Raw genomic sequence first — 12,072 nt, forward strand, 5'->3', positions numbered from 1 at the left:
TGACAGGACAAAACGGAAAGAGAAGTGCGCTCACTCGCTGCCCACGCTTCCCACCTACCCCGCTGCGATTTTGCACTCACACGCCCTCGCGCCCACACATCCCACGCCCACCGTCCCACGTCCCATACGTCCCATACGTCCATACCTAGTCCACCGTCCACAGTCCACCGTCTACGACCAGCCCAAAGAATCCACGTCCCAGAACCAGGCCTAAGACCAGGACCGCCCCGCCGAACAGCCCCCTCCAGCGCGCAACAAATCCTTGAGCTCGCTCCCCCGCCGTCGCTGCATCTCTTTCAAATCCAGCCGACTCCCGCTCTCTTGTCGACTTCCCTACACACGTAGACCAGACGGAAAGCTGCCCATCACACACCTCACATACCGCACAACCTCCTCTTCGAATTCCCTCACCTCGTCAAATTCGAGCTGATCATCGAGCCTGTTTCTCGCTCATCACAGCAGAACCGTCACCAGAAGCATAATTTGACCCGTCGATCTCCCGGCTGTCATCTTTCTACTCCACCACCCCTCACCACTCTTTAATCCTCCCCGCCGCGCGACGACCAATTTCCATCCTCCTCCCCGATCGGCCTCCCTCTCTCTCTGCTTCTCCTCTCCAGCTGCTCAATCCGAAAATCCAATCCTTCTCGATCAGGTAGATCGATCATCACACGAAAATGGCCGAATTCGTTAGAGCACAAATTTTCGGTACTACCTTTGAGATCACCTCGAGGTACTCGGACTTGCAACCCGTTGGTATGGGAGCCTTCGGTCTCGTTTGGTTAGTCTGAGAAAATACCATCCATCGCATCGAATTATCGTTGCGACCATTCGTTCGTCTTTGCTGACACGTCTTTACGCTGCCAGCTCCGCCCGTGACCAACTTACCAACCAGAATGTCGCCGTCAAGAAGATTATGAAGCCCTTCAGCACTCCCGTTCTTGCCAAGCGAACATACCGTGAGCTCAAGCTGCTCAAGCACTTGAGACATGAGAACGTACGTTTGCCCCGGCCTTTGCTTGCCTCTCTATACGCACTCTGGTCGACATGCGCTGATATCCACCCAGGTCATCTCTCTCAGTGATATCTTCATTTCTCCCCTTGAGGACATCTACTTCGTCACAGAGCTTCTCGGCACCGACTTGCACAGATTGCTCACCTCCAGACCCCTCGAGAAGCAGTTCATCCAGTATTTCCTTTACCAAATCATGGTAAGTCCGCCCTTAACCGGAGTCTTCTCCGACAACCGAATTGACATGGTTTTGTAGCGAGGTCTGAAATACGTCCACTCTGCTGGTGTGGTTCACCGTGATTTGAAGCCTAGCAATATCCTCGTCAACGAGAACTGTGACCTGAAGATTTGCGACTTCGGTCTCGCCCGCATCCAGGACCCTCAGATGACAGGTTACGTCTCGACGAGATACTACCGTGCTCCTGAGATCATGCTCACGTGGCAAAAGTATGACGTTGAGGTCGATATCTGGAGTGCGGGATGCATTTTCGCCGAGATGCTGGAGGGCAAGCCTCTGTTCCCCGGCAAGGACCACGTCAACCAGTTCTCTATCATCACCGAGCTTCTGGGCACTCCTCCTGACGATGTCATCAACGGCATTGCCAGTGAGAACGTAAGTTGATGCAGAGCCGAAGAAATTATTGAATTATCTATTGACAAGGACAAAGACTCTTCGCTTCGTCAAGTCCCTGCCCAAGCGCGAAAGGCAACCCTTGAAGAACAAGTTCAAGAACGCCGACCCCTCCGCCATTGATCTCTTGGAGAGAATGCTGGTCTTTGATCCCAAGAAGCGGATAACGGCGACTGAGGCGCTCTCGCACGACTACCTTGCTCCCTACCATGACCCCTCTGACGAGCCCGTCTCCGAGGAGAAGTTTGACTGGAGTTTCAACGATGCTGATTTGCCCGTGGATACATGGAAGATCATGATGTAAGCCGCTGCCATTTGACTTGGTCGTGATATATGTGCTAATGAGGTTTTACTTGCAGGTACTCCGAAATACTCGACTACCACAACGTGGATGCATCCGCGCAACAGATGGAAGAGCAGTTTAACGCACAATAGATGAAGGGGTTCAGGGGCGGAGCGAGGATAAATAGGAGGCGAGAGGCTATGATACCACGCAAAACCAGAACGGCACGTGTTTCCAGTACATTCGCACGCAATCATGGTGTTCGGAAGAGGGGATCGGTTATTGTAACGTTGACAATGCAAAGGGCCAACAGTATACGCGATATAAAGGAATGGCATGCATCTTGGAGGTGTTTTTCTCTTTTTCATCATCTTGTTCCAACGAATTTTCCTTTTCCTGGGTCTCCGGGCTCTGTTAGAATAAAGTCCGCGGCATAGGGCATAGCGACGAGCTGACAATAGGCTTCAAGGCCCTGATAACGAGGACTTGCTTTACCAATCAGGATGACGTACGCTCTACAGGATACTTGAATATGGGACGTCCTATGCGCACTGGAGGCATGGATGAATACGGGCATATTAGCAGGAAAAGCCGCGGCAGATCGCAATCGATGAGAAAGAGAGCAAAAGACAACCATAGAAATCGGTTCAAAGGGACAGCCGAGGCTTGTGATCTACCTGTACCACAACCAAAGCAAACCAAATGATGATACCTGCCAAGGGGGGCACCCGGTGCAAAGGCGAATGTGGCTTGGGTTGTGTGGTTGTGTACGTACAGACCACCGCCACAGGACGTGTGGCTTCAGGGTTGCCTCAGCCACACACACACACACACACACACACACATTCTGTGTGGCTGACTTTTTGCCACGATCTGTCGGATTTGGGATCGTCACATGAGCAGAGCGGAACTGTTTTATGGTATGTTGGGTTGTAACGTTTGTCTGGACTACAAGGAATCGACTTCATGATAATCAGAAGTAGGTATAGGTGACCTGAGGTGAGGTGAGGTGAGATTCAAGAGGGGGGCGGGCGGCACAGTCAGGACGGTGTAGGTCACAGTAGGTGGTCCGAAGGGGAGGTGGTCCGAAGGGGAGGTGGTGGGGATGGTGATTTGACAGGACTCGGGAGGGGAGAGGAGAAATCCCATTCTCATGCAATGCATGACACGCTGGCGGTGCTTGAGGTTAAGTTGAGATGTACGGTATTTGGGGGTAGGGAGGTTGACGTGGTGTTTTTGCCTCTCCGACTTTTTGCGTTGCTTCGCTAAGGTGATCGGTCACAGGCATTTTGGGTTATCGGTAGGAGACTAGGAGTTGACTCCGGATGTTTTCAGCCTATACTAGTTATGGGCTGCCTTTTGTGATGTTGCTGGGGCAAACAGGTTTGTTGATTTGGGGGGGCTTGTGATCGTTGTTCATACCTTATTTCTCCTCACCATTCTTCTGTCGTCGTTGAACAGATGGACCTACAGGCAGTACACTGTACATGCCAATCCAGAACGAGGTCGTCCTCGAGAAGGGTGTAGCACGGGAAAGTGAAGAAACCAAAGTAGCGGAAAGACAACACGATTGTGACTAGTGAAGCCGTGAATCGTGATTGATAGGGACGTGCCATGTGGGATTGGTGGTGACGGATAGAAAAGGCGTGGTCGGTGCTTTTCTTTTCCTTTGGTGCATGGCACGCATGGTTGACGTGTCTGTGGTGGACCACACGACCGGACACACAGACGTTCGATGTCCGGCCCTTGACGCTAGACTGGTTGGAGGATGGGGTTTGGGAAGGGGTGTTAATGGTCTGGAGATAACGAGTGTGTACATGGTCTGCTTGGCTGGTGTTGTGTGCTTTTCTTGTTATTGTCAGTTATGAGGTTGTTGCTTTACAAGTGAAGACTGACGATGACTTCCATGGGACTCTGGGAGGGGTGTTCGATTGCTCTCCCCGCCGCGATATTGGCTTGTGAATCCCCCCCCCCCCCCCGGTCAAGACTAAGTGGCTATAGCAGAGTGTCAAAGAAGGATTCACGACGGTAATCGACTTCCAGCCGTTGAATATTTACCGCGTCGGCTGGTGCTGAGTGAAGATGTCTGTGTGTGCGTCACAGCGTGCATTTCAAAAAAAAAAAAAAAAAAAAAAAAAAAAAAAAAGTAACGTATCTTTGCCTTGAGACGGATATCTGAGTGGCATTTGTTCTCGAACCGGGGCCATGCGGGGTTACCGTAGGCGGCTTTTTCTCTGAGGTGTTGTTCCCTATTTTTATTCCCCCCTTCCCCCCCCATATTATTCTCGAACCTCGCTGGAATCTCGAACCCCTGAACCTGTCGTGCTTTTTTTCAATGTGGGACGAGTCGTTCGTTTTAATTGCAACCCATCCCCGACAATTGTCCTGTCTGGACCTTTGAACTTGACTCTATTTTCAAGGGGTCCCGTGTCCGCATAAGAACATTCTGATAAATCGCGGGCAGAAAGCAAAAACAGAAAAGCAAGATGAGCAAATGAGAATCGAGGAGTAGATGGCAAGGAAATTGCAATGAGAGTAGGAGGAGACTGGAAGTAGTAATAAAGTATTTTACTATACTTTTTTGCCGTAGTGCATTAGCACTAATTCCAACAACTCATCCACAAGCCCACTCTCCCGAACCCAGTCTCATTTTGTATCGTTGCCCGCCTCCGGTCCAATACAAAGCCTACCTTACCGCGAACCCACACCGCGAACATCCGTGCTGTGTGGGTGGGAAAGCATTCGAGTCTCCTCCCCTTAGCTCCTCGGTTTCCATCTTCCTTACTTTTACCCTCTTCCGCTCGTCGGTCTCCCACTCACGTCCTCCTTACCTTTAGCTTTTTCCACCGAAAGGAGGCGGCGAACTGTTCTCTCCGCCATTCGACACTTCGTATTAGCAGGCCCGACCGCTCATTCTTACGGCTACTACCAAACGTCCTTCCTGAGTCCCTAATTCGCCAGTGCAACTACGAGGCGGCGGTCGAATCACCGAGGCAAACTCCACAGCGGTACGACCCGATTTCCCAGCTCACAGTCCCACGTACGCCCATTCGCGCGCCCGCGACCGCGCTCTTTCGAGAGGGACAGAACTCGTCACCGCTTTCTGTGAGCTTCTGCGTGGCAACGCTAGAGGTAGCTTATCGGCCGATTTCGAGGAGGGACGAAAACGAAGGCGGTATAGAAGCTGTCCATCCTACATATTCCCACAACCGGGGAGAGTCACATTGCTCTGGACCTTCCTTGACGACCAATTTTTCGTATAGAAGACGATAACCGAAACCCGCCAATTGCTTGTTCTTGGAGACTCTGTGCAGATCAACTTTTCCCGGCGGCTTGTCTCACACTACCCCCCCTTTGAGTGGACGGGGAAATCTCGATACTACGTCAGAATAGAAATCCGCAACCCCTCCTCGACATTTTTTGGGGGTGTCGATTAGTTTACCACAAAGACGAACGTCACGCCCGCCCCGAGAGATTTCGACGCCGACGGAAGAGCTTCCCTCCCAACGCGTGGCTTTGCCAGCGAAGCGGCAAATCGCAGACCGAAAGGAAAAAAGGATTGACCTACGCAAGCAAAGCTTGCGACGAAACGTGCGACGGGGCCTGGTGAAAGAGAAGCAAAACAAAGACTAGGAATCGAGGAAATACATGGCAATGTCGTAGGAGTGGGCCTCGCTGCGCCAAAAAAGTCGAATTACGAACACAAATTGAGGGATTCGTGAAGGAATTGGGCGATTTTTCGAAGCAACCCAGGCCTAGTTTCTTACGCGAACGGCAAATTTGACGCATGTACACCCCTCGGCCGTAAAACACACCACCCAGACAGAGAGGCAGACACGATCAAAAGGAGGGAAACATGGATACGCCCGAGGTTGCGACGCCGACGTCCGGCGCCGCTACACCCTTGACTGTGCCGTCAACGCCGGCCAAGCCAGACTTTATTCCGCTGGTAACGGTTGTCGACTTCCACCATGCCCGCGGACCCGAAGTTGAGATGTGGTTTGGCGCGGCGGAGGGTACCGATCCGGCAGTTGAGTACGACTGGGGCTTGCTGCCCTTCATGGCGTTGAGCGATGGTGCGCATTTGTGAGTATCACCCCTATTCATCGTATCGCAGCTGGTGATTCGAAGCTCTGCTTAGAGCTCAGTCGCTACGTACTTCTCAGAGCAGGACCAGAAACTAATAACCGGAACCAGATCAAGCGAGGACTTCTCCTACTTTACGCTTCTCCGTCCGGCCACCGCCACGGGGCCTGCGACGTCCCTGTTCGGCATATCCTGCACACGACAGCTCGATGCCTCGCAGCTCCTGAATCGGCCCGCCGACGTCACGCGCTCGACGGTCCAGAAAGCCGTCGTCGTCATCGCCGACACGCCGCAGCACTTTGGCATGATGCGTGAGCGTCTCAGTGTCGTCACGCAGGCCTGGTTTGCGCAGCGCGAGTTCACCGACACGGAGATCCTGCGCCGCTTCCAGGAGAGTCTGGCTGAGGAGAAGGAGCGCGGGTTCTTGACGGAGGAGGAGAGCCGCGACCAGTACCTCGGCATGAGCTTGCGTGAGCTGGTGCACGAGTTCAAGTCGCAGACGCTGATGCTGTTCAAGTGTTGTTTATTGCAGCCAAAGGTGCGTTTTTCTGTGCTCAACTGGCAGACATCTCGAAGTGGGAGCTAACCAATGAGTGCAGATGCTCTTCTTCGGATCACGATGCGAAAGGTTATGCATGATGCAGTTTTCTCTTATTTCTCTGATACCCGGACTTATTCGTAATCTCGTCGACTGCGCCGATCCGGAGCTGAATAACTACGAGAAGAGGTTGGCGCGGCCCACAAGCTTGCGGACCAGCGATCGTAACTCTTTGCTCACTTACATGGGCTTGCCCCTGCAGATTTTCGGCAAGGTATGTTTGTTACTGTCCTAGCTGAGGACTTCCAACTGACGACATGAACAGGGCAGTCTGTTTGGCCCATATACCCCCCTGCAGCAACTTGACATTCTCGCCGACTTTGGCACCAAGTCATACATTGTTGGCAGCACAAACTCGCTCCTCCTGCAGCAGAGGGACCGCTACAGCGATATTCTAATTAATCTCGACGAGCACACTGTCAACGTTACCTCCTCCTCTCTCAAAAACGCTCTGGCGTTGTCGGCCGCAGACCGCCGCTGGATCGACTACATCACCCAAGTAGTTAATGACACTTGGGACGACGCCAACCCCCAGCGTCCAAACACCATGGGCTACGTCGGTAGCGAGGAGTTTATCCGGCTCCAGTTTGAAGAGTACATACTATCTCTCGTCTCCTCGGTGAAATACCGCAATCATCTCCACGCGAACCCGAACAACCCACGTGCGCTCCTCCCGCACATTGAAGGCGACCCCTCCCTCGATTACGGAAACGAATTCATCGAATACTGGTCCCGCACCGAAAACCACCGCATCTGGAACGGCAACACGGATTCCCACCTCTTCGACGTCGTCGAGCCACGGCACCCCTGTGCTGGCGGTCTCACGATTGACGACGTGCAGCGCCGCATCGCCCAGCAAGTCCAGGACATGCACCTAGACGAGCGTCTGGCCGTCGGCAAGGAAGTCCTTGGACGCAACTTTGCCGTGGGCAAGGAGAAGGCGTCCAACATGTTTAACAAATTCTATTCTGACCTGGAAGCGCTCCGCGAGGCGCAGAGGAAACGGGCTGAGGAGCAGCGTCTGGCTCAGGAAGCAGCTGCAGTGGAGGCCGAGAAGGCCGGCGCGCCCGCCGCCTCTGCTGCGTCAACGGAGGCGGGAGCCGCCAAGGCACCGGGGAACTCTGGCAAAGCCAGCTCGTACGTGAGTTCGTGGGTCACCTGGGCGGGCGAGAAGCGCAAGGCCGGGTGGGGTGGCGGCAGCGGTGGCGGGAACAGCACCGTGACGTCGCCGACGACGAGTACCAGCGGAGGCTACGGCTGGGGCCGCGGATGGGGCAAGTCCAAGACGGACGCCAGTAAGGCTGGTAACGGCGACAGGGACTCTGCCTCGATCTCAGGGTCGCGGATATCTACTTCGTCTGCGGGAACGGAGATCCATGATAAGAGGCCGCATGGGGAGAAGCATGATTTCCAGCCGCTGACGCAGGGGTCGTATACCGAGTCGATTCTCTCGACGGGGTCGATCGAGTCGGAGACGCCTGCTGGTCACGCGAGGCCAGAGTCAAAGGATGAGGTCGCGCCGCCCACCAAGGTGGTTGCCGAGACGGCTACCCCTGGGGCCGATGGCAAGTTGAATGGCGGGGATAACAGCACCGTTAGGACAGTGGCTTCTAAGGCTCATGGAGAGGAGAAGAAGGGAGAGTCTGCCCCGGCCTCGGCCGCGAGCGCTCTGCCGACCAAGACGCAACAGCCACAACAGCAGGAGAGCGATGAGGAGGAGGACGAAGTGGAGGAATCTAGGGCGACGGCGGCTGCTGCGGAAGCAGCGGCTGAAGCGGCCAAGGCCTGGGGTGACGATCGTCCATGAGGAAAAGAATCGCACCTATGAAGGAAGAATGAAAGCATGTTAGCAGGGCCGAGATGATAATGGGAATGATGGACGGGATGGAATTGGATGTGGAGAGAAATATCAACAACAGCAGCACAACACACACAAATTCCTGCAGAGAGAAGAAAGAATCATCACAGTACAGAGTGTACAGAAGTATCAGCATAGCGAAGCATTTGTTGGAAAGGGGGGGTCCGATTCCAGGGTTGGATTGGGTTGATGGATATATGGCGCGCATGAAGAAAACCTCAAATGGGGGGGGGGGGGGGGGGGGTTGTCCCCCCATTTTTTGTTTTCTGGTGTTTTGTTTTCGACCTGTAGCTTTTATCATTATATATTTACATGCGAAGAGATTGAGAAAGCTAGCTTCGTTTTACGGCCGTTGGTTGGGGCAGATGGATTTGAATTGGACCGGATCGATGCCCATGTACCGAGGAAAGACTGGACGGTACAGGTCAGAGCAGATGAGACCAATGAAGAAAGAAGTACGGTTCATAGTGGTTTGTGACCGAATTCTTTTTCATGTTCGTGACTTGAGCAAACGGAAAGGCGTAAGATGCTATTATTCTTTGCAAGTATGCCGGTAGTGGAAAGCACAAAAAGGCTGCTCCAACTTCTTGGAAGTCTAGGCAGCTTCGGATTCATTCTGAATATGAGAATTAGATTGACGTGTATGAGGATTGATCGACACTGACCAAAATTGGCGAGCCCTTAATGGAGGGGGGGGGCTAGGGAGACATGGATATTCTACCAGTACAGGTCGAAACCGGATCTGTCGAGACTATTTATTTCGTGAAGTGGAAGGCGATGATGTCCTCTGTCTTCTTCCTCATTCATTTGATTCCAGAAAATCGTAAGGGCAGCCATGTATTCTTGAGCTTCACTTTCGTTCTGGAGCATATCGCTTTACGGGGAGGGACTATAAGGTAACAATATAGTTTATACACTTATCCTAGCTCTTCTACATCTTGATCGCCCAGAAGCTTATTAGATTTGGAATATACTGGGGATGCTGAAGATTGGGAAAGAGTATGGTTTCGCAAGGTAGAGTTGCTCGAGGTAGGCTTACCCCAAGGTAGACCTAAAGTAAGACTGATATCACCATAAGAGCCAAGAGAACAAAGCTCATGTCTTGATTGCAGAGAACCAGATGCGGCTTACATGTACGGGCAGCGGTACGGATGGTCGCAGCTTTTCGCGATGGACCTGGACAAGCTTGTCGCCTGCATCAACAAGGAGGAGATCACGCTGGCCTCCGTTGGCGCCTTGCTGAACATCGAAGATATTGAAGGCATTAACGACGCCGGAGAGACCGTCCTTACTCCCAACTTGTACCTAGGATAGACAAGTTGCGATGAAGGGTGAGATAACGGGCTAGTGCCAACGCTGATCATACCAAGCGGTTAGCAGATCGAGAATGCAGGTTTTCGTTTGACTGAGGAATTGTTTTCTCTTCTTTAATTTACTTCATATGCGCGCTACTTCCTTGTGATTCCATGACGTTGTAAGCAACCAAATTAATCGCAGCGCAAATAGTGCACTTGGTTTCCTTTGCTTTGATGTAGATTTCGCGGGCGAAATGTTCAGCTGTGACCGCCCGAAATACAGTGTCAGAGCATGTCGCGGTGATGAGCCAACTTGGTGCGCTACCTTGCTTTCTTATATACACTTGGTGAAGTAGTTGCGGTGGCGGCGACGATGCCGAAGGTAACTCGTTCATAGTATGTAAGTCGACGTGTCCGTAATAACCAAGCTTGGCAATGAATGATGACCGGGCGCCCGAGCAGATGTTGAGAGGCGTCCGTATCAAGTCGTTGCGAATGGCAAGTACAAGGACGTTCTATCAAGATCGATCCATTACTTCATGACCGGTAGTAATTCTTTTTCACCAGATCATCCTCCCCCCGTGGCGGTATTTTCATCTTAGAATAAGCTGGTGAATCTGGGTGTTGGATAGTATCCATTTGAAGCTGCTCTTTACACTGGGGCTTTTTACTGCTCTGACTTGACCCAGTGGCCAGCCAACTTCGATGTCGTCGTGTGCCAGGACAGTGTACATCCCAGATTTACGCCTCAAACGGTTTCTGGGGAATCCTCATTCGAGAATGCGGTTGACAAAAGACATCAGTCGTCGACCTCAATGGTATGTGGGAGTATAAAGGCATGCCGCAAGGTCTGGAGGGAGGAAAACCCTCGACATACGCACGCTTCGGAGACTTAGTCTTTGGCCACCACAATATCAACGGACTCAACAGAAGTCACTTCCCCTCCATCATGAATCTTCTCTCTCATCTTTTGACATTGATGTGACGAAGGACTCATCAACATCCCAGCGGTGCGCATGACAAGCCACGTGGATTTCGTGTCCGTTCTGAACCACAAAAATGGCAGTAGCTTATTTCTTCCCCTTCGCCATATTCACCGCAAGCTTCGGCAACACAACAAACACTGACAGCTTCGAGAAGACAAATTTCCAGGTTAGCAAGGACTGGACCACTGAATAAAAGCAAAAAACTTCTTTCCCCCCCTGCTTAATTGCCTCAGTTACAATGCCCCAGAGTTTTCTATCCGAAATACTAAGCGTGTCGGATAGTGTCTGTACACGAGACCTCTTGAGATGAAGAACCTCACGTCTGCTTCGTTGTCTTCTTCACCAGGGGAATAAGCCGGTCAAACCTCCATGTATTCTTTTCTCGGCATCATTCTCATGGTTTCTCCTCCTTCAGTGATGTTTTCTTCTTCTTCTTCTTCTTCTTCTTCTTCTTCTTCTTCTTCTTCTTCTTCTTCTTCTTCTTCTTTTTCTTCTTCTTCTTCTTCTTATTCTTCTTTTTTCCTTTCAACAAGCATGGTGAAGCAAATGTCGGCTATGATCGAATTTGTAGAGAGAAGTTGCTGCGAGTGAAACATTTCAAAAAATCGCCTGTCATTTTTGAAAGCGAGTGTACGGGCTGTAGATGGAGATAAACTCCCTTGATGAAAGTCTCAGAGGTGTTTCCATGGCCTCAGATATGAAAGGGGGGCAGTCGAGGTCAGGGCTTTGAGTATCTTACACCGGAAGCTTCCATCTTGTATGCGAGGACTTACTCTAGGGGTGTAAAACTCTCCCCATGCCCGAACACGAGAGCTCCATGCTGCTCGAGATTATATTGTAGGAGTAGCCAAGGTTACAACCTATTTGGTTCCTCTTGGCTTAGTACAAGTATAAACGACATCACCATGAGATCTTGCTTGTCGTGACTATGGATATGGAGACCTTAGACGTGCTGAACATATCATCAAGACGAGAGCAGCTAGGCTCCAGTACCTGTCACCCTCCACTACTTCTCACTGCATCTTCAGCCGCATGGTCCAGCTTACGAGCAAATTTGCTGTCTCATGAGAATATTTGACCGGAGCTGGTTCACATACCGCAGGAATAACGTCCTTCTCCAAGAATGGAGTCTTGTTTCCTCAGCCGCAGCTCACTAGCAATGCAGCTGAGATGTCACATTCCGCATTCAACTGCCTCTCGCAATGGAAAGAACACCGCAGCGTCCCGCGCCTAAAGTCAAGCTTGGAGAGTTCAAGACATGTGTCAGCTGGCCGAACGACAAGACTTCGCGATGTTAGACCAAGTCAAAATCTAGAATACGCT

General features: G+C 51.8%; 3 protein-coding genes across 3 annotated transcripts; 2 read left to right on the forward strand and 1 right to left on the reverse strand.

The window, feature by feature from the left end:
* Window positions 1-677: 677 nt before the first annotated feature.
* Window positions 678-2,078, forward strand: BDP55DRAFT_723391 (kinase-like domain-containing protein; the record flags this gene model as incomplete). The annotated part of the gene is made up of 6 exons (XM_060578745.1): window positions 678-781; window positions 868-997; window positions 1,068-1,211; window positions 1,269-1,625; window positions 1,681-1,943; window positions 2,003-2,078. The coding sequence occupies 6 exons, from the start codon at window positions 678-680 to the stop codon at window positions 2,076-2,078; spliced, it is 1,074 nt and encodes a 357-aa protein (XP_060435501.1).
* Window positions 2,079-5,782: 3,704 nt separating this feature from the next.
* On the forward strand, window positions 5,783-8,417 carry BDP55DRAFT_540675 (transporter Avl9; the record flags this gene model as incomplete). The annotated part of the gene is made up of 4 exons (XM_060568143.1): window positions 5,783-6,012; window positions 6,124-6,550; window positions 6,612-6,824; window positions 6,876-8,417. The coding sequence occupies 4 exons, from the start codon at window positions 5,783-5,785 to the stop codon at window positions 8,415-8,417; spliced, it is 2,412 nt and encodes an 803-aa protein (XP_060435502.1).
* Window positions 8,418-11,143: 2,726 nt separating this feature from the next.
* On the reverse strand, window positions 11,144-11,503 carry BDP55DRAFT_723393 (uncharacterized protein; the record flags this gene model as incomplete). Its single annotated transcript, XM_060578746.1, has 2 exons — window positions 11,144-11,302; window positions 11,489-11,503. The coding sequence occupies 2 exons, from the start codon at window positions 11,501-11,503 to the stop codon at window positions 11,144-11,146; spliced, it is 174 nt and encodes a 57-aa protein (XP_060435503.1).
* Window positions 11,504-12,072: the final 569 nt, after the last annotated feature.

This window comes from Colletotrichum godetiae (assembly GCF_030913485.1).
Source record: "Colletotrichum godetiae strain CBS 193.32 chromosome Unknown BDP55scaffold_3, whole genome shotgun sequence".
NCBI classification, from domain to species: Eukaryota; Fungi; Ascomycota; class Sordariomycetes; order Glomerellales; family Glomerellaceae; genus Colletotrichum; species Colletotrichum godetiae.